Source organism: Lucilia cuprina, chromosome 3, assembly GCF_022045245.1.
Source record: "Lucilia cuprina isolate Lc7/37 chromosome 3, ASM2204524v1, whole genome shotgun sequence".
Taxonomy (NCBI): Eukaryota; Metazoa; Arthropoda; class Insecta; order Diptera; family Calliphoridae; genus Lucilia; species Lucilia cuprina.
Window position 1 is genome coordinate 43,469,058 of NC_060951.1, and position 18,849 is coordinate 43,487,906.

Consider the following 18,849-nt stretch of genomic DNA (forward strand, 5'->3'; position numbering starts at 1 on the left):
TTAGTTCTAGTTCAGTTCTAGTTCAGTTCTAGTTCAGTTCTAGTTCAGTTCTAGTTCAGTTCTAGTTCAGTTCTATTTCAGTTCTAGTTCAGTTCTAGTTCAATTCTATTTTTGTTAGAGTTTTATTACAGTTCTTGTAATTTTTTTTTTAATTTCTATACAAAACATAATTTAATTATGTCCCACTGTGCAGTATGCATTTAACTACTTAAGTCGATATTAATAAAACAATAAAAAATTATATATGTATAAATATTCAATTAACTATAATATATTATTTCACACAAATTTCATAATTTTTTTTTTGATAGATATAATTGTGTGTTAAGTTAACAAGTTTTTGTCTTAAGTCTTTTGATTTTTTGACTAAATAAATAATTATTCATCCAATTGTTGATGTGAATAAGAAATTAAATATTTCTTAATTTTTCTAAATTTAACTTTAATGAAATATTTATGTTTGCGAAATTTCGAATATTACTTAACTGGTTGTTTTAATCATTCATTGTTTTGTGATTAAACATGTTGCGCACTTAAATTTTTCGTTACTAATTAGAAATATAATATTTACCATGTTGTTCCAAGAGAGTAAAAAAAGATTTTAATTAATTAATTTTTTTGTATATTTTTTGAATTGTAACGGTTTTTTCCATATTTATCGTTTCAAATATTAAAAAAAGTATTTTAATTATATTTTCAAAGCTTTTATTCATTATAAAGAGTAAAGCTTACCAAATATTTAATAATTTTAAAATATTAAGAGCTTTTACATATTGAACTGCTTTAGCAAAAGATGTCTCTACATTCCGCTATTAACATGAATAATAGCATTTCTGTTAAATATGATTAAAAAGCTTTTTCAAGTGTTTGTTTAAAGCTTAATTTTATGTTTTAATCGTTTTTATGTGTTTTATTAATGTGTATTTTAAAACATGGGTTAAACAGGTTCAATGTCAAGTACGTAGAAATGAAAGTAAAGTAGTGAAACATATCTGTATCTTCTTTTATTACGTGAGTCATGTTTTTAAAGATTTAGATTGCCTTTTATGGCTTTTTATGGGAATTAAATAAAGAAATAATGTAAGAAAAAGATTCATGTTTGACAGCTATTGTAATAATAACAATTGTGTTTTTGTATAAAATGTTTTTTTGATTGGTTTCGCTTGTCATGTAAATGAATAGGAGGGATTCTTGTTTAAGCTTTAAACAAGAACTTCAGGTTTGGAGTAAAGTAAATAAATAGGAAGTATTTAGAATACGAATTAATTTATAACAATATTTTACTATTTATATGATAAATATTCTTTAGAAAATGGACAATTTTGAATATTGAAATAGAAATTTTTTAAATATTTTTTGAATGAATTCCATCATTTTGAATATCTTTGGCAAGGAATCTAGATTTTAAATATTGACAAGAAACACCTTCTTTACTTTCTTACAGAAAGTATTATACATTTGCTGTTGCCTTTATTTAAACTAAATCATTTAAACAATAAATTTTTTTTTGCTGCAGACATTTGTACTTCAAGTGTCTCCCAAATGTCTAAAAACACTGGTTGATTGATTAATACCTATTCACATACAATTTACTTTTATTATTAAAAAACACTAAGTTGACAATAATTTATCAAAAGCTTTTAATTGCAACAAACAAACATCATTCAGTTTGCTTAATATCTGCTAATTCTATTATGAACTCATAAGCTGCGCTTCTGTCTTAAGTCTTTTGTTTTGCTATAAAGAAAACAAAAATAAAATAATGAAATCATACGCATGAGAGGTGATGATGTAAATAATATCAGTTCATGAAACTTTAATTTTTTAAAATATTTAAAAAAAACTATTTAATATTCATTAAACATACTTTTCCAAATGTTTTTAACAAACTACTGGGTGGAGTACGTGTTGAGAGTTCTTAATTTAAATTCCCAGGTTATGAATTGGTGCGAGATATGGTGCGGAAAAAGTGATTTGAATTATACCAGCCTATCGTATGTTAGGAAAAGGTGAAATAATTTTATACTATATCATTTTTAATATTATTTTAATTAATAATATAAAAACTGAAATTTCTCAAAATTGGGATTAAGTATTTGAATTTAAATTGCGAATAAATTTTGTGATGACCTTTGAAATTACTTTTGTTTAATGTTAATGACGTTGTATGAAAAAATATAATGAAATCTCGTTTTATATGTAAAAAATCTATTTTAAAATCCGCAAATATTTTTAATTATATTCATGAGTTTAATAAAAATAGATTTATAAGAAAAATATTATGAAATCAAAATTTTGATGCAGCATTGTTTGAAATTTTAATTGTCAAAGACTAATGAAATATCCATAGGAAATTTTGGTGAAGTATTATAACGCTTGTCTGGCTGCATATAAATGACGTGTGTTCTTGGCATGATGTCCTACCCACGGTGGTTGACTTGAGAACGGTCTACCATCGCCCTTTTATCCTTCAATGAAGAACTCAGGTGGCAATTTTTGTACATTGGATTTGACCGGTCCATGCTTGAGCTATCTAATCTCTGGCCATTGGATGGCCTCTGTTGATTCGGCAACAGCACCTAGAGACGTAACCGGTGGATCGAAGTACGAATCTATCAAATAAGCCGAAGACATTGTTCTAACTCACAGAGAAAAACATACGAAACATTTATTGTAGGTAGACAAGTGGGGTGAGTCCCGCCGTACCTCACATTCAATCCGTTTCATATACAATTACTTAATACCAACACATTTCCAACGCTTAGTCCCACAGTCACTTTACCTTACATCAGTTTTTTAACCGCCACTTACTCTTCCCGCGAATTTGGGTTTAAACCACAGCCACTACGTGGATCCCGAAGGAACCTCAACCAACTGGCCACTCGTAGTACCAGATTATGCGGTGCTCTGGTCTGACCTCTTTCAAATATATGCAAGGACTAAGCCAAACAGTAGACTGTAACCAATTTTTCAGTCCCGGGCAGACTAGAGGTATTGGCCACCTCTTTATACCCCGAGATGGCAATAACACCAAGGTGGAGGAGACTTCAGCAAGGTAACATGCCCCCGGGGGATATCCTAATTATGTGGTTCGTGGATCTGGATAAAAATAGTTTTTCATCAATAAATTGCTTTAATAATTTGGAACATAAAAGTTTATTTATGCAAAATAATTTGTTTTTAAAATATACTCATGGTTTAAGGTATCATATGCCGGACTATAGTTTCCTACATTTTTTGGAGAACTTAAATTTTACTGCAGTTTTTGAGAGAAAGTTCGCTTTAAATAGTTCAATGGGAAACTTCTTTTGATTACAATGTTTTAATACTATTCCTTTTATTAATATTATTATTATATTTTTTTTTCAATTTTGTATAAAACTGTTCGACTAAAAAAGGGAAATATCATATTTTTTCCGATGGAATCTGATCCTATTTCCTAGTGACCTGTCACCGAATACTAATTTCTGTATTTACTGGCAAATACTATTTATGTCATAGGATAATAGGAAAAATCTTAAACATTGGAAGTCATATTTACATAAAGCAATGGAAAAAATCGTCAATTTGTTTAAGGATACTTCACCTGCGCTATGGATTCCTTAGTGTTCGAATCATTTAAAGCAACTGATTAAATGATGTGAAGTCATAAATCAATTAATGCAATCCTCGTTCAAGAATTACGATAGATGTTTTAATTTATAAGTGTATGACACTTTATTCTAATGTCAATATTAAGGAAGCCCCCTAAAACATATAATTAAAATTGTTATAATAAAGACAAAATATTTCCTCATATTAATTTTTTGAATAATTAACTATCGAAACATAAAAAAATACTTGAATTTATAATTAAAGCAATTGTCGATTTTACAATCAATATAGTATCGTTGTAGGCCATGAACGATTTTCAAATAAATAAAAAAAGCAAATCAATAATAAAATAATTACATACTACGATACAATCGTACAACACCGATTGTGAATTTGATAAATATATATTATAATGTATGTACTTTTGAAACTTGTGTAGTTTTCATATGAAGTGAACATTTCAGAGACCATCCTATTATTATTAGAAAAAAAGAAAAATTATTAACAAAAATCCAAAAACACCTGATGTAAAACGAAAAAGTGTCAGTATGTGCATAAAAACCAAAAAGTACGAGTCAAAGAACGAAAAAAAATTCAATTCAAAAGGTACACTTTGAAGAAAGAAAAAAAAAATAATAAAAAAGTCACATTTTATAGAACAATTTTATAAATAGTCATTTAGGTTTAATATTATATAAAAACTCAAAAAAGTACTTTTTGAAGAACGAAAAATACTAAAAAGTAGCCTTTTATAGGTTTTCACTAAATCCATGCTTAACACATTTAATTTAATGTTTTTAAATTCAATATGTATTAAAAGTTTTTAAAAGTACCTTTTGTAAAACGAAAAGGACCAAAAAGTCCTTTTTATATTTTGTCACTTAATTCGCTTATTGTAACTTTTGAAGAACGAAAAAGTACTAAAAATTCCCTTTTTATTTATGCCTAATCGGGGCTCTGCGTACATAATTTCACGTTTCTTGATTCTATTCAAAAAGTCCCTTTTATAACATCTAATTTATGTTTCTAGGTTCAATGTTATAGAAAAATGTACCTTCTATAGAACAAAAAAGCCCTCATTAACTTCGTACTCTACATGATTATTTTCATGATTCAGCCAATAATAACGTAACATAATGTGTTGTTATTTTTTTACTTTGTTTTATAAACAAGCAAGTGTAAAGAAAAAATCTACCGTATGATAATGTGTGTTCTTGTTTCTGTCTTAGCATGCTGAAAAAATCTTACTTTTTTTATGAAATATTTTTGTTTTACTAATTTTAAATAGAATTCTTCCATAACGTACATATGTCTGATAAAATTATTAACAATCGGATATTGGAGAAATCTGGGATCTTCTGAAAACTGAATTCATAATACACATAGACAGACGGATGGACGTAAGTGATTAAATCGATTGCGCTATCTATAAGGATACATAATATATTCCGAAGCCACTTTAGTGTCAATATAATTATTTAGGACCAAAAGTAGGCAAACTTGCATAATAGGCGTGGCACCTTCTATATAAATTAAATACCAAAATTCATTTTTCAGGGAAATTAATAGAACTAAATTATTCGAATTTTGAAAAAATGAATTTAATATTCATATAAACATTTTGGAAGAAAACGGGCGGACTTTCAACTGGGGAGCTTAAAGTCCCGAGATAAATTAAATAGAAAAAATTCGTATATCTGAGAAACTATTAGGACTTTGACAATCAGCTGAACATTTATAATATATATATATATATATCGATACATTAAAAATGGAGATTTAACAAAGATCTTAAAAGATACACCTGAACACTTATCACTTAATGATCATAAAATAAATTATCTTTATTAAACAATAATAACTAAAGTATTTTTCCTTATAAAAAAAACATCAATAAAATGCAAAGATGCTTTCTTCAAAACAATTATAGTTTAAATCAAAACAATAAACACAAAAATAATGTAATTAAAATCAAATCAAAATTTTCACATTCACAATCCGGCTCAAGGGGGATTTACCACAAAACAAAAACTACGTAAGATTTTTCACAATATCAAATTACTTTAAAGATGAGTCTTAAACTTAAATACATTTACATATTTGTAAAATAATAAATAGAAAGTGAAATTAACTAATTGATGGTTATTAATTGAATATACATATGTACACAATAACGTAAGCGAAAAAAAAAATGACAAAAATATAGAACTACTAAAGTATAGAACTAAATTTATAGAATGTTTTAAATATTGTTGAAACTGAAAAAAAAAACGGAAAAATAATTTAAAACAAAAATTGTAAAAATATAAAAAAAAGATGAATCGCTATGATATTAAACGATGGTTTTCCCAAACTATTAAGCACGCTCGTAATTAATTATAGTCATTTCTGTACGAACAAGTACAATAAATAAGTTGAATTAAAATAAAAACAATTGTTTGGTTTTTATTTAACTGGTCATAGACGACTAAGAGGGGAGCTATTATGAAAACTATAATAATGATTAAGAAAAGTGGCAGATGGACCATAAGTGAATAACATTAAAGATTTTAGATAATTAAACTAAAGTCCAAAATAAGGGCAGAAGCCTTTTTCAAAGATGGAAAAGCTTACTAAAAAAGTTCTTAATACATATCGGTTGCCAATATCTTTTATATTTTATTTATAGTTTGTTTTTATCATAATCCAAAATCTCGAAAGGTCCAAATTTCAGTCGAATTTTAGAAGAAAAACATTTAAAGTAGAGAGCTTTTGCACCACCTCAAATGAACGAAGCTCTAAATGAGCTTTTTTTTATATTATTCTCTACGCTTGATAATTGATGGTTTTAGAAACAAAACTGACTATCTGCACTTTTGCATAATAGTTTAAAAGTTACTAATTTATGACCGATTTTTCTGATTTTCTATTCGAAGTTTCTCAAATACATGTCTGATAGAATTATTACAGATTTTGGATAGCAAAGAAATCTGGCGCCTTCAGAAAATTAATTTGCACAATAATATAGACAGGGGGAATGACACACGGACGGACATAGCTGAATCGACTATCTATCAACGCAAATTATATTATAGAAATTACAAACGCAATGAAAAACTTATATAAACCATTTTCACAAAACAGAAGGATATAAAAAATGGAGATTGCTAACTTTACTTCTAAACCTTTCATTCTCTTACTTATACCGTGTAACATCTGAATGGATATAATTTACACTTAATAACTTAATATTAAATAACTAATTACTAAAGATGACGACATTAGAATTAAAATTGATGACGACACATCAACTGTTCAACAACAGCACCCTCATATACTATCCAACCAAAACACATCATGTTAAATCAATACAAAACTGCTGCATGAGATTATATGAATTGTAGTAAATGGGAATATTGTGGAAACAAAGTCAAAACAAAATCAAAAATGTTAATAAAAGCTAAAAGAAACATGCCTAGAATATTATATTTTCCCTGCTGGAGTATAAATGTGAAGGTTTCTGTATCCAGACATTTCAGTTTATTGCAAAGTTTCTAATCAAACGTACTATAAGAAGCATTAATTGTAAAAATTTATTGCTTGAACATTTTTAGATCCAGTACGGTTTATATCTAGATAAAAGGATTACCATGAAACGTTTCGTAGTTTTGCTTCTGTTGGTGGGAGTTGTCACAGCTACTCCTACTTTACATAAATTGAAGAAGAAGTTGCTTGGTGGTGGAGGAGGTGGTTTTGGTGGTGGCTTTGGAGGCGGCTATGGAGGTGGTGGTGGCGGTGGTTATGGTGGTCATGGCTATAACCAAGGTGGAGGCTATCAAGTCGTAGCTGTTAAACAAGTTCCCGTCTATACTGTACAAAAAGTTCCTGTTAGCTACGGTGGTGGCGGCGGTGGTTATGGTGGCGGTCATGGAGGCTATGGTGGTCAAGGTTATAGCGGTCAAGGTGGATATGGTGGTCAAGGCGGTTATGGCGGCCAAGGAGGTTATGGTGGTTACGGCGGTCAGGGAGGTTATGGCGGTGGTGGTCAAGGCTCTTATGCCTCTAGCAATGCCGGTAGTTATGGTAGCGGAGGTGGCGGTTATGGCGGTCATCCTGGCGTCGGAGGTGGTTGCAATTCCTGTGGAGGTGGTAATCAACTTTATGGCGGTGGTGGTGGCAGCAGTGGTTCCTACGCTACATCCAGTGCCCAATCATCGAGTGGTAGCTACTCGCATGGTTGGTAAACCCATCGGATTTGTAAAAAAATATTATTAGTTTAAGTACTTTTGTAAAATAAATTTTGTAAAAAACTAGTCTCAAAAGAAACTCGTTTCCTTTAAGAAGTTTGCATCATGGCGGCAGATTGGTACTGTATGGTCAACATTTGTCCGTAAGTAGTGTTTTCAAACTCTGAGGTTTGTAATATATACAAATCTGGACATTCATAGCCGAAAAATTGGTATGGAATTGATTGACGTAAAACAAAAGATGTTAATCAACCATCTATTTGTAAGTGAACTGTAATGACTTATTTGATTCTCAATTCGTAAGAATGGTAAGTACTTGTGTCAATTACATGAAAACGTAAAAAAATTTTAGACTAGACTATAGATTAAACAATAAACTAGACTATTAGCTAGTCTATATTATATCCAATAGACTAGACAAAACTATAGACTACACTATACTCTAAACTTTAGACTAGACAAGCCTATAGACTAGACTAAAGACTAAACAAAAACTAGACTATAGACTAGACTTTAGATTAGATTTTAGACTATAAACAAGACTGTTGGCTAGACTATACTCTAGTCTATAGTCTAGTCTATAGTCTAGTCTATAGTCTAGTCTATAGTCTAGTCTATAGTCTAGTCTATAGTCTAGTCTATAGTCTAGTCTATAGTCTAGTCTATAGTCTAGTCTATAGTCTAGTCTATAGTCTAGTCTATAGTCTAGTCTATAGTCTAGTCTATAGTCTAGTCTATAGTCTAGTCTATAGTCTAGTCTATAGTCTAGTCTATAGTCTAGTCTATAGTCTAGTCTATAGTCTAGTCTATAGTCTAGTCTATAGTCTAGTCTATAGTCTAGTCTATAGTCTAGTCTATAGTCTAGTCTATAGTCTAGTCTATAGTCTAGTCTATAGTCTAGTCTATAGTCTAGTCTATAGTCTAGTCTATAGTCTAGTCTATAGTCTAGTCTATAGTCTAGTCTATAGTCTAGTCTATAGTCTAGTCTATAGTCTAGTCTATAGTCTAGTCTATAGTCTAGTCTATAGTCTAGTCTAGTCTATAGTCTAGTTTATAGTCTAGTCTAGTCTATAGTCTAGTCTATAGCATAGTCTATAGTATAGTCTTTTGTCTCGTCTATAGTCTAGACTATAGACTAAACTATGGACTAGACTTTAGACTACATTCTAAACCAGACTATAGACTAGACAATAGACTAGACTATAGACTAGACAATAGGCTATACTATAGCGTATGCTATAGACTAGACTATAGACTAGATTGTAGATTAGACTATACTCTAAGCTATAGACTTGATGGGACTATAGACTATATATTATACTAAAGGCTAGACTATAGGCTGGACTATAGACTAGACTTTAGACTACATCCTAAACTAGACTATAGACTAGACAGTAGACTATACTATAGACTAGACTATAGACTAGACTATATATTAGACTGTAGACTAGAACAGTTACACTCATTTATTTAAAACCCTGTACTACCAAAAGGTCCAATTTGTAGCCCCAGTTAGTCCGGCAGTTCTTGACTTCTTCTATTCAATAGTACTAACCTTCCTATTCCAAATCGGAAGACATCGATTTTAAAAGTCTGGTATATATGTTTATGTAAGATGTATGTTATTGCTTAATAAGATTGGTCTACCCATACTTTCCTATTTGTTTATTTATTATATTTTATGCGATAAATATCAAACATTTTTTTGATTTCCCCAATTGCCAGTAAGATCGACGTAAAATCCCAAAACCGAAAATCAAATCATAATTCTGTCATCATTTTGACGCCAGAACCGCATGTAGTTGTGTGTGTTTATATCTGTCCGTCTAGCTATCTGTCTACAGTGTTAATAATATAAATTTATTGAAAAATTGCATGTTTATCATACGTTCTGAATTTCAAAAACATTTTTAAGGGGCAAACTCTGCTAATTGTTGTTGTGTATATGTACATATATTCATTTATGTATAATTATAAAATCGCAACACGTAGTGAAAAAAAGTTCTATTTGAGGAGTTTTACTACTACACAAATTTCTGTTTCAAAATTTATTCAAGCATTTCAATTGAAATGAATCACTATAAATAATTAAAAATTTAATTAATAAAAAATGTTTGCCAATTTAATATTTAGCTTAAGTATTGTTTAATTAGAAAAATTATAATTTTGACAAAAGTTTTCTTTAAAACATAAGTAAACAACGAAAAAAAAAATAATAAATAAATTGTCCATAACAAAAAGTGTGGGCTGTCCTTGTATTTAGATTATAGTTTAAAATAATTAAATTATGATTAAGGTATTTTTTAGACAAATATTTTAATATTTTATTTATTCTGTATCATTGTAATTCTGTTTTAAAAATAAATTTGTTTGTTTTTAAATTTTAGTTTTAGTACTAAAACTTGTTTATTTGCTTTAAAAATCTTATTAAGAATGTTTGGAAAATTTTTTTTTAAAATTTACATAAAAATTTTTGTTTTTTCTACATATGTTTACATATCTTTTAATTATTTTGTAAATACTTTACATATGATGTTGTGTAAAAGATCATTGAACTATTTGATTTTAATGTTGACATAACTCATATTTTAAAATTGGTATAAATTAATAATTCGATTTAAGTAGGCATAGTCCAACATAATTAAAATGTTTTAAATAATTATTCTAATATCAACTCGTAGATAGCAATCTCTGAGAAAGCTTGATATAGTGCGAGAGATGTAATTTCCGACACTAAATGCAACTAGTGTTGATTAGAACAAAGCCTAGTCTATAGCCTAGTCCATAGACTAATATAGAAGCAAATCCATAAACTATTTTGTCCATTTACTCTTCAATAGATTTGTCAATTGTGTAGTCTACAGCAGAGGAGTTCTTTTTTGCAATTTCATAGCACGCGTGATAGGGTAAGAAAATTCTGCTGACGCTAAGTTGATACACAGATATACAACAACAAAATTTTGGGAAAGCCGAGAACATAAGAGAACAGTTGATAGTTTTTTATACATAGACTTTGATATACGCCGGCTGTCAAAATCCATAATAAATATTTGACAGCATATATTTTATAGTTTGTAGTCATTTTATTAGTATACTTTTATTTTGAATTGAATTCTGTTCTCTGCTACTTTACCAACACAAAAAAACTATGGTAGTATGTGTTTGAGCATCACTGGTCTATAGAGAAGTTAATAGAGTAGTCGATGGACTAGAAAATAGATAAATTCAGAGACTAGGCAATGAACTAGTACAGCGATATACTTATTCTTTAACTTAGTTAATATATAAGTCAATAGTCAAGTCCATGGACCAGAGAATAGACTAGAGAATGGAATTCATAGACTCGTTGATAGACTAGTCATTACACTATTTAAACTAGTTCATTAACAAGTGAGACTAACACCTACACTATGACTATATTAGTTACTTGTGTAATTCATTGACTATTCTATAGCGTAATAATTAGAACTAGTCTATTGACTACTTAATAAATATATTCCTTAAGTTAGTCCATATATTAGTCAATAGTCAAGTCTACAGAGTAGACTATAGCTTAAAACTAGTCAATATATTCGTTTACAGACTATTTAATGTATTAGTTCAGAGACTAGTTAATGTACTACTTGATAGACTTGATACTTGATAGACTAGTCAATGGACTAGTACATAGAATAATCAATTTAATAGTCAATGGACTATGACATTTTTTGAGCATTATATCATTGGACATTCCCAGTTAAATATTTTCAAATAATGTAGGTAATGTAGTTAATTCATACATTACTTGGTAATGAGTGGTCGTTATAAATAACATTAATTAATGTTTTTGAATAGGATCTAATCAGGAATTAGTTTTTGGTTCTAACCTTAGGCGATATTAGAAGTTTTTTAAGTAATGTAGATATTTACATTTGTATAGAAAACATTCCAGATAGAATGCTAAAATAAATTGTTAATGAAGCACTGACTAGACCATAGACTAGTCTATAGTTAATAGACTAGTCCATAGAATAGTGAATAGACTAGTCCACAGATTAGTGAATAGACTAGTCCATAGACTAGTTAACAGACTAGTCCATAGACTAGTTAACAGACTAGTATATAGGATAGTGAATAGACTAGTCCATAGAATAGTAAATATAATAATACATAGAATAGTTAATAGACTAGTCTAAAGAGCATTCATTAGATCATTGAATAGACAAGTCAAGACTAATCCTTAAACTAGTCCAAAGTAGCCTAGTTCATAGTTCCATAGAAAATTTATAATCGTATATCATTAATTCGCTATAGTTTCCGTTCCTTAAACGGTTACTGCTATCTGAGCTGCTTGTAGAAGCGGAGTTTTTGGCGGATAAAAATGTCGTACATTGTACGAATCGTTCGTTGTTTCGCACCACAAAATTCTTTCGTAATATATACGAAATAATGCATAATATTCTTGAAAAAATTAATTTACATAAATTGAAAAAAGTGAATTTTGAATAAATATGGTAAAATTTACGAAATATTAATTCATTCAAACATTTTTGTTCATTTTAAAATAAATTTTCTAATTTTAGTTCAAAATTATTCTCCACACGAACTTTCAATTTTTTTATGAAAATAATTCGTGAATAATATTATACTTTTTTTTTTAATTTTATAAAAATGTTGTAGTTTTATTTAATTATAATATAATTAATATCATTATGTTCAGTTTCGCTAAAATTTAAGAAAAAAAATATTACGAAAGATTTTCGTACTTTCGTAAAAATAGAAAAGGGTTTTATTAAATAATATTTTGTATTATACACGAAATTTTTGTAAATATTACGAAAATAGAATTTACGAAATATTTTTTTCGTAAAGTTGAGCATGGATTATTTTCAGTGTACAAAAGAGTTACCGGGGTTAATTTATCTTACATTGTTAACCAATTACTAAAACCTAATATTTGTTTTATGTTATTTTCAATATTTGTCATTTAAGATTTTTTCTCCATAATTTTTAAATATTTCATTCACACGATCATCTTTTTCTTTTTGGGCCATCTTACGTACTGCATACATTAATATACAAGGTTTCTTTCAAATGTTAAGTTTATTTTACGGTTTTTAGACAATTTGTCGCCTAGTATAACCGGTATATATATACATATATATATAATATTTGTAATTGATGGAATTCGGTAATATAAATACACAGATATTTGTTTTTGATGGCTCTTCAAATTGCAATAAACCGTTTAAATTGTTTTATTAGCTGCGTATACTTGATATAATGTTTTATAATATACAGATATAAATAAATATGTTTGAGGCCAATTAGCTTAATATTGCCGCAAGCATTATTTATTTAAATACTGATGAACTTATGAATATTAAAGAAGAAAATAAAACTTGAAATCAAAGAGCCGTTAAAATTTTTTTAGGTTTTAATCCAGTATTAAAAACACAAGTTTATAATAACTAGAGGTTCCACTTCTATAATGTAATCCTTGAAATTTAATGTTATTTAGAACAAATTTTTAAAGCAAGCTATTTTTATTAAGAATACCATAGCTCTGGAACTTGAACTAGAACATTTCATTTTTTTCAAATAACTATGATGAACATATCATAATCTATATAAATTTATTTGTACTCGAAATAAATTAATTTTTTAAAAAATTTAAAAATTGTGCTTATTTTTCGTCAATTGTATCTCACTAAAGCAAACTCGTGTGTTAGTTTTTTTTAAGATCTTCTTGTTTTGAATTCTAATCAAAAAGCAACATAACTCATAAACAATATTTGCAAATTCTTAAATTTTTATACATTTTTTATTTTTAACTTTTATGGCAGCAGTAGTAGGAGTGTGAGTAGTAGTCGTGTTTAAATTAATAATATGTACATTTTAAATATTTGTATCTTGTTTTCTAGTTATTTTTATTACTTGTTTTAAAATCTGGTTGTTTTATTATAATTTTTTTATTTTTTTGTCATTTTCTTTTTTAATAACTAATTAACTTCTCATTAATTTTAAATAAATCAAAATACTATATACTGAGATAATGCAATAAATATTATATGTGTTTATATTAAATTAGTGTTAATTGTTTAATTTAATTTGTATGGGAAAAAGTTGTAGTTAAATTTGTTGTATAAAATTTTATGTTAAGAAAAATTATTTTGATTTTAATAAAACTAAATTTATTTTAAACTTAAAAACTAAATGTAGAATAATTGAGTGATTTATTAGAAATCTGTTCAGATAAAGTGGTATGTATTAATATTGCAACTTTAAGGATTCAATAAAATTCTGCCTTATTTTATATTTTTTAAAACATTCTACATGTTGCTATTGTGAAAGCCCAATAATATCTACGCGTTCGTTTTCTTTTTTGTTAGTTTAAGCGACACGTCCACTTTTTTTTAACCGTTACGTGGAATTACCACACCCTCCTATTTTGATGTCAATTACTGAGGATTTAGCCAAAAATATTGAATACTAATGAAAAATCTTCAACAGTTAAACAGTTTAACATATTTGATACAAACTATTAATATCTATAGAAAGTACCACGCCCACTTTTTTAATTGTGCTCACTTTTTTAAAAAATTAATAGTCTAAATGAAATTAATGGTGATTTACTCATTTAGGACAAGAATTATTCTAGATGTTAATTAAAAAAAATATATTCATTTTTAAAAGCTGTTCATAACCCACACATTTTTATTTCCACTAAAGAAAGTTTCTACGAAAATGTCAGCACCATATGTACCCCCTTTAAAAATCAAAGCAACGCATGTTTAATGTATTTATTAGTTTTACAATAACACAAGCCGACAAATATCTAACCTAGAGACCAAAGAAAATTTTCATAAAAGACTGTGTGGCGATAAATCCGAATCCGGCTTTATCCCATCTGAGAATTGGGATATCGAGTCATTATGTTTGAAAATAGTAAAATTTTTGGCCTTGCTTGAGTTGTTATAATTGCTCGAAAAATCTGACATATCTGTTTTTCTTTTTCGAGATATCTTCATATACAGCTTTATAAAATAATAAATTTACAAAACTGTACATTTCGATTTTATTATACAAAACTTATGAACTATGAAATTATCGTTTAGTTATTTTAAAATCCGTTTTAGTTGCTGAGATATTATCCGTTAAACTGAATCAGATTGAGTCGATTGGTACATTGTCAGATAGGTGTAAATCCTTCTGCTGTAGTTGCTGGGATATCATACGTTGAAATTTTAGAATGGACATATAACTGATGACATATAACTGAATGATTTCGAATCGATTGGATCATCGTCAGGTAGGTGTAGATCCTTTATTTTATTCGTTATAAATAAAAAACCATGAATTTTCAAATTTCAGAACACAATATCTCAAAGTTAAAGCAAAAATCTAAAGTTAGTTCATTTAGAATTATCTATGTTGGTGTCAGGTTTTTGACTTTCTTCAAATTTTTGCCGGCCGGTGTTTTTCAAATAATTTTTTTAATTCAGTTTGGAGTTTAATAACGCCAGATTGCGCACATCGTCTGATCCTAACAAAATTTTGTAGAAGTATTTTGGATCGTATAAAACTTGTTTATGTGAACTTTTAAAGCATTTGACTATTTTCCGAAAAGCCACTTGTATGGGGGATATACATATTTAATTTGTACATATACGTGGTCCGATCTTTGACATTTTTTTTTTTTGTAAAATTTCAACTTTCTACCTCCGTTCCGTTAGAACCCTATCGTGCTTTCAAAAGACAGATTGACGTACGGACATGGCTAGTTCGTCTTCCAATTTGTGGGTCTATGACCAATATTTCGATTTGTTACAAACGAAATGACAAATGTTAAATATTCATATTCAGCAGATCAAAACCATCAATCTATTGTTATTTTTCAGTATTATATTTAAGTAAAGTTTCGGTAAATCGCCTTGACAATTGCTGATTTTAAAAACAATTCTTTGAATTAAATTCTTAAGACACAATTTTAATATGAATAAAATTATGATATAATTTTGATGAAGTTAAAATATCAAAATATAATTTAAACATTAAATTAAACGAAGGTAAAATCATATATTAAAAATTATTAAAAATTATATTTTTATAAATTTCAAACTTAAAAATAACCGCAAATGCCTATAATTGAATGCATTTAAAAAGCTCAAACATTTTAATAAAACACAAATATAAAAATATCAACCGTTAATTGGAACTAATATGTTAAACACCAGTTATTCACTAAAATTATGATAAAAACCCAGAAACCTATTTAATACTAATCTTATAAAGAAACCACCATACAAGATCGATCGATCACACATTAAGCATTATATACCACTTGCACATGTGTATGATCAGTTAGCTTCCGATATTTTTTCAATTCAAACTTCCTGCTTCCATTGTTAAAGTGTTATGAATTTCAAATATAAAATTAAAAGAAACATAAACTTATGATGTTTAAAAATTTAAAATCATAATAGTTAAAAGTTAAAATTAAACAAAGCAGTTGAAAAAAAAACACGCTCAAGAGCAATTAATCAATAAATATCTACATTTTAAAACAAATATACAAAGATACACATAGTGTGTGAATAGAAACCATAAAAATACGCATACCGCCAAACTACAATAGAAAACGTTTATAATTTAAATTTAAATTTTAACAGATGCCAAATATTTAATGAAGAAACAAAGACAAATTTTAAAGATCTGTTGTGGTGTAATGAATTATTTATATTAACTAAAAGTATAAACACAATTAAGACGTTTAATTAAAGAGATTACAGATACAAAATATAATGTTATTATTAAAAATTTATTTTTGTCCTTGGAACCGCATTAAAATCATTGATATATGACTAATTATCCTATTTCTGATTAGGTACAAACACAAGTTCCCATATAATGACAAAATTTTGTAATACAATGGGTTTGAAGTTTTTAAACTAAGAACAAATACTTGTCTGAATGACGCTCAAGAAATCCCTAAATCATTAGCTTATGATCATTTAATTAAAATTTCGATCGTTAAATTGTTCCTTGAAATTATGACTAATTCTGTTTACAATCGAACTATTATCAAAATGTTATTGTAATGTTTCGTTCTAAAAAGACTCTGGGTGACACATAAGCTTAGAGTTAATACATTATATAATGATTGTTGACAACCATTCCAAGATCGATCATTACTTAAATAAACCATTCTTATGAAGAACACGATCAATATCACAATATCTCTAAGTATAGCAAAATCGAATTGAAACTGCGAGCCTTTAAATATATATAATTATTATTAACAATTCCGAGCGTACCATTCCATGATCGTGATCACCACGTTTGCCTATAATGATCAGCTACTGGTACGACTATTTCTTTTTTATCAATATCGAATTGATACTCCGAGACTTAGAGTTAAAGTTAATTTTTAATACGATTGAGAAAACATCAACAGCAGTTGATTTTTAAACCAATTGAAAGTATAACATGAATTTTTAGAACTAAGAAAGTATCATTGCATAGACACAATCACCATTTTTGTCAATGAAGATCAGTCAAACATTTACTGATCCAGAACCCCATTCAGAAAAAAAATTTAATTTTCTGTTAATGCTACGACTATTTTATAAAAATTGAATTGAAACTCCTTGACTTTGAATTTTAGTTAACATTTAATGCTATTTTGAGAACAAATAAATTACTGAGAACTGTGAGAATACCATTACATGGACCTTAACATGAGAACATGATCATGAAGATCTGCTAATGTTAAGTTCAGTTAATGTTAAGATCAGTTAATGTTAAGACTTATTAAAAATCTAATAGAAATTCCTAGGCTTTTAATTGCAGTTTATTTTTAAAACCATTGGAAGAACAACATGAAATTTAGGAGCTAGGAAAGTATCACTGTATTGACACGATCACCATTATTATCTATGAAGATCAGCTAAACATTTACTGATTCAGATCTATATTCCAAATAAAAATTCAGTTTTATATTATTTGATAAATTTTGGTTTTTGTTGCAAATATAGTGAGTGATCTTGCCTGATCTTAAAAAGATCATCTTTAGTTTACTGCATGATGTCGCTCAGCGTATTCATTCTGTTTTGGCACTTTTAAACTCTCGTTTTATGTGAAATTTTATTTACGTTTGATTTCATAAATACTATTCCAAACTAGTGGACATGTGTTTAAGACAAAGATTTAATATTTATTTTATTTCATTTATACAAATATGTCTTAAGATACCAAAGAGTCAAAATTCTATTGTTTATTTACAACAAAAGACCGGTACTGGTTTCTCAAACCATTTTGGTCAAATTTGATGTTAAAGTTTCAAATTCTTAAACACACAACTGATAAGAGAAATTAATAAACAAGACGCCTAAATGACTAGTTTTAGCTTTGAAAAACTAGTGATTTTGGCTAAAAACTGGGTTATTTTTATGCAAATTATTGAGATGATGCTGAAAACTGTTTTATTATTAATTTAGAGATTTTTGTTTGATGTTTCGTTTTTTGGAAGGTTTATATGGTGGTCTCTTTTTTATCTATTATGTTGCTATAGGGGAGTTTTAATTTGTGAGGGTTCTAAGTTATGTTTAGAAAATTTCAAGTTTTAAAAAGATTCGCATAAAATGTTTTCATTATTAATTATGCTTTAGTATTTTTAGTTTTTGGGGCTTTTAGAGAAAACATTTTTTAGTATAAATGGCTGTTCTTGTTGGATTGCTTGATTAGTTAACGTTTTGACGTTTCTTTCATTGGATTACTAATTTGTGGATTATGAAGCCCTTCATCACTTTATTAATGGTTTTGGCTGCTTTGGCCGCTTGCGGTCAAGCCCACACCGTGCAAAAACGCTCTTTGGGCTCTTTGTTGGGTGGTGGCGGCAGCGGTGGTGCTGGTGGTCTTGGTGGATTAATCCAAGCTAAACTTAGCTTGTTAGGAAACCTTGGTGGTGGTGGTGGCCAAGGCGGTGGTCATGCTTCTGCTGGTGGATACAGCAGTGGCGGTTACGGTGGTGGTCACTCCGGTGGCTACA

General features: G+C 28.3%; 4 protein-coding genes across 4 annotated transcripts in view; 3 read left to right on the forward strand and 1 right to left on the reverse strand.

Moving 5' to 3' along the window:
- The window catches only part of LOC111680134 (glycine-rich protein 5-like), a 2,084-nt gene extending 521 nt beyond the window's left edge, over window positions 1-1,563 (forward strand). The window contains exon 3 of the mRNA XM_023441757.2: window positions 1,517-1,563. Coding sequence (XP_023297525.2) covers window positions 1,517-1,563 — 47 coding nt within the window. The remainder of the gene's footprint in view (window positions 1-1,516) is intronic.
- LOC111680147 (anoctamin-2) overlaps window positions 1-18,849 on the reverse strand; it is a 181,412-nt gene that overhangs the window by 67,821 nt on the left and 94,742 nt on the right. The gene's annotated exons all lie outside the window — the stretch shown is intronic.
- LOC111680129 (ctenidin-1-like) lies at window positions 7,102-7,895 on the forward strand. Its single transcript, XM_023441751.2, has one exon. The coding sequence runs from the start codon at window positions 7,224-7,226 to the stop codon at window positions 7,815-7,817; it is 594 nt and encodes a 197-aa protein (XP_023297519.2). The 5' UTR covers window positions 7,102-7,223; the 3' UTR covers window positions 7,818-7,895.
- LOC111680119 (loricrin) overlaps window positions 18,558-18,849 on the forward strand; it is a 10,641-nt gene continuing 10,349 nt past the window's right edge. Inside the window, exon 1 of the mRNA XM_023441741.2 lies at window positions 18,558-18,849. Within this exon, the coding sequence (XP_023297509.2) occupies window positions 18,591-18,849 (259 nt within the window). The 5' untranslated portion in view covers window positions 18,558-18,590.

Bases quoted from the DNA above. Each gene is read 5' to 3' on its own strand.
- LOC111680129 (XM_023441751.2), top strand. From the start codon at position 7,224: ATGAAACGTTTCGTAGTTTTGCTTCTGTTGGTGGGAGTTGTCACAGCT.